The 3,303-nt window shown below is 42.7% G+C and overlaps 1 protein-coding gene across 1 annotated transcript in view; it reads left to right on the top strand.

The window, feature by feature from the left end:
• The first annotated feature begins 286 nt into the window (after positions 1 to 286).
• LOC101781734 (autophagy-related protein 3) overlaps positions 287 to 3,303 on the top strand; it is a 4,505-nt gene continuing 1,488 nt past the window's right edge. The window contains exons 1-7 of the mRNA XM_004983602.1: positions 287 to 642; positions 762 to 832; positions 1,118 to 1,234; positions 1,319 to 1,488; positions 1,579 to 1,664; positions 2,140 to 2,191; positions 2,276 to 2,341. Of these exons, the coding sequence (XP_004983659.1) occupies positions 482 to 642; positions 762 to 832; positions 1,118 to 1,234; positions 1,319 to 1,488; positions 1,579 to 1,664; positions 2,140 to 2,191; positions 2,276 to 2,341 (723 nt within the window). The 5' untranslated portion in view covers positions 287 to 481. The remainder of the gene's footprint in view (positions 643 to 761; positions 833 to 1,117; positions 1,235 to 1,318; positions 1,489 to 1,578; positions 1,665 to 2,139; positions 2,192 to 2,275; positions 2,342 to 3,303) is intronic.

Consider the following 3,303-nt stretch of genomic DNA (forward strand, 5'->3'; position numbering starts at 1 on the left):
TCTGGCGAAAATTTTTGTGGACAATCATATTTCATCACAATTTTAAAGTTTGCAAATAGGCGTTGGCATAACCTCAATTTACCCGGCCGCACAAATATGTAAATCATGAATAACCGTAATTTTCTGAACATATTTACATATGGATATAACATTTTAAGGGTAGCTCTGGATTGAATTTTTGCAAGGATACGAATCTGATGACCCTGATCCCTGATTGGTGACATATCTTGAGCAGTAGCCAATATATCACTGGGCCGAGTCCGTCTCCAGCCTACAACCTCCTACGGTGGAACGGCCCAGGCAAGGACCTGTCCAGGTCCGATGCCGTAGAACATAGCCTCATCGGTGCCGTGCCGTCAGCTACTCAGCTCAGGCAGGGCTCGCAAGTCGCAAGCAAACTCTTTCTCTCCGCTTTCCCCTTCATCTCCGTCGAGAAGGGGCGCCGCGCCGCGAGGGAAGGGAGAAGGACGAGGGGGCGACGATGCAGGTGAAGCAGAAGGTCTACGAGCTCTACAAGGGCACGGTGGAGCGGGTCACGGGCCCGCGCACCGTCTCGGCGTTCCTCGAGAAGGGCGTCCTCTCCGTCCCTGAGTTCATCCTCGCCGGCGACAACCTCGTCGCCAAGTGCCCCACCTGGTCCTGGTGCGTCCTCCGCTCCTCTCCCCCTCGCTTTCCCTCCCTCTCAACTGATTCGGATGGCGTCTGATTGGTTGATTGACTGATTGATCTGGTGGGTGGTTGGGTTGTGCGTGCGTTCGCAGGGAAGCGGGCGATCCAAGCAAGCGGAAGCCGTATCTCCCCGCCGATAAGCAGTTCCTCGTCACCCGGAATGGTATGCTGCTAGTACTGAATTGAGTCAGGATTCGGCTCCTATCTATTTTCCCATCTACGTGAATTGAATTTTGGTGGATTGCAGAATGCACGTTATTGGTGGGTAGAATTGGTAGATTTCCTTCCTCAATCCTGTGATGGGATCAAACATGCTAGTTTAGGAAAAATCACGGAGTAATTGAAAAATTAACACTGGAAACAGAGAAAAATAGGGGCGCTACTGTTTAAAGCTTGTCTCTTATGGGAAGTCATGCCTTCAGAATTCTGAATTTTGTGTTGCTCCCAGTGCCTTGTTTAAGGCGTGCCATCTCGCTTGAGGAAGAGTATGATGCAGCAGGAGCTGAGGTGGTTCTCGATGATGATGATGACGGCGAAGGCTGGCTTGCCACGCATGGAGTGCAAGGTCTATCCTCATCAATGCTGCTCGGTTGCACCTTATTTGGATTATGTGATCTAAACTATATTTTTGTCCATTGATAATGTTTAGCATCAAAAACCAATGAGGAGGAAGACATACCCTCTATGGATACATTGGACATTGGGAAATCTGATGGAATAAAGTCCATTCCTACTTACTTCAGCGGTGGTAAGAAGGAAGAGGAGGAGGAGGAAGATATACCTGACATGGACACTTATGAAGACACAGGGGATAATTTGGTAGGAAGATCACAATTTTTTATCTTGGACAGAGCTAAGCAAAGCTGACAAAGTGCTGATTCGAGCCTTGCCTTTCTATTCTTATTACAGGTTGCTGCTGAGCCATCATACTTTGTCGCAGAAGAGCCCGAAGATGACAACATCCTTCGTACCAGAACATATGATGTTAGCATAACGTAAGCTCGTTTATCTTGCCTACAGGGTTTGGTTAATTCTTCTTTTCAGTAGGTTAGTCCAACCATACTATGATTGGTGTATTGTGTAGTGTGACATCTATTTGAAGTCTGCCATAGGTTACATTTGTATATACATGGGTGTGGCAGGCGGACATCTCAAATGCATAATGTTCTGGTTTGTACCGGCGGAGTTCTATGTTTTGAATAGCTGGGCCTCTTGAGATTTAAATTTACACAAACTGCATGTTTGGTGCCTGATGAATTATAATTGGCAACTTGGCACATCTGATTTGCAAAAAAATTACAATCAACTGGTTTTCTAACTAGTTAATGGCTGCTGTCTTTAAGGTTTGCCACTGTTGATTATTGAAGATTAGATTAACCAATCAGTTCATTTGCTGTGTGGAAAAAAATTATTTACTTCTTATGTCCCATCCTTGAATTGGAAAGCGCGTAACTAATTATCTTATTGCAGGTATGACAAATACTACCAAACTCCACGTGTCTGGCTGACTGGATATGATGAGGTAAATTTGTACATACTGTTGCATGTAGTTACTGTGGTCTTACTGCAGCTGGACTTGATTCATTTAATTTGTTCTCCATTGCAGTCGAGAATGCCACTAAAGCCTGAACTTGTGTTTGAAGATATCAGCCAAGACCATGCACGAAAAACGGTATATTTTTATCCATTCATTCTTTTGATAAACATACCAAATGGAATGCGTACATGAGATAACTTCTATCATGTCAATAGTCAATATTCTTAATACTGGTAATGTGTTGAGACTTGAGCTATATGATCAGAATAAAAGAACAATGCAATTTCACACGGCAGTTGGTCACAGGGTAGACATCTGTATCATTTTTGGGATATATATAGTTCAACTTTTCATTTTGCAATATGTTGTATTGGTACGGTCATTAGAAATTAGGTACTTTCATGATTTCATCGTAGCACCCTATAGTTTGGATTTAGTTTTATCCTCCAGATGAAAATCGGTAAGCGTATTTTTGTATTATTGCTTTATGGTTTTTTAGAGCAGCTATCCACATATCATTCAAATTTCAAGATAATTATTAAGAGTCAGAAGCAGGTCCCACTTTTTTTTTCTTTTTTTTTTCTCTTTTGAGATGGAATACAAAGATTCCATTACAGAACCGGTGTGGTTAAATCGCTAGCAAATGAGAGATTTGGCTATCCTCATCCAACAATGAGCCATAAGAGGCCAGATGATATGCCACCATATTACAGGCCCTTGGGCAATGTGAAATTTCATACTCGTTGCAATGAAATGCAATCGAGTTTTTGCTTCCCGAAAGAGAGTGCACATTTCAGCCAAGTCATATTCGGAGCTCGTGAATGCTTGTTTCACCACCATGGTATCAGTTTCTATGACAATTCTTGCAATAACTATTTGCTTGTCACAGTTTATTGTTTGTAAAAGCATCAGACGATGAAAGATATGGCCTGCAATGGTTGTGCTTATCTGATTACACAATGTTTTAGTCAGATCAAAAGTTCGAAACAGAGGAATAGCTTGTGCCACTGCTTTAATAAGGATTTCGTTACTGGCATAAGAGAGCAACCTTTCTTTCCAGCCCTAAATCCTCCTCCACACTTTTATCTTTAATAGTG

Source organism: Setaria italica, chromosome IX (assembly GCF_000263155.2).
Source record: "Setaria italica strain Yugu1 chromosome IX, Setaria_italica_v2.0, whole genome shotgun sequence".
In the NCBI taxonomy this organism is placed as follows: Eukaryota; Viridiplantae; Streptophyta; class Magnoliopsida; order Poales; family Poaceae; genus Setaria; species Setaria italica.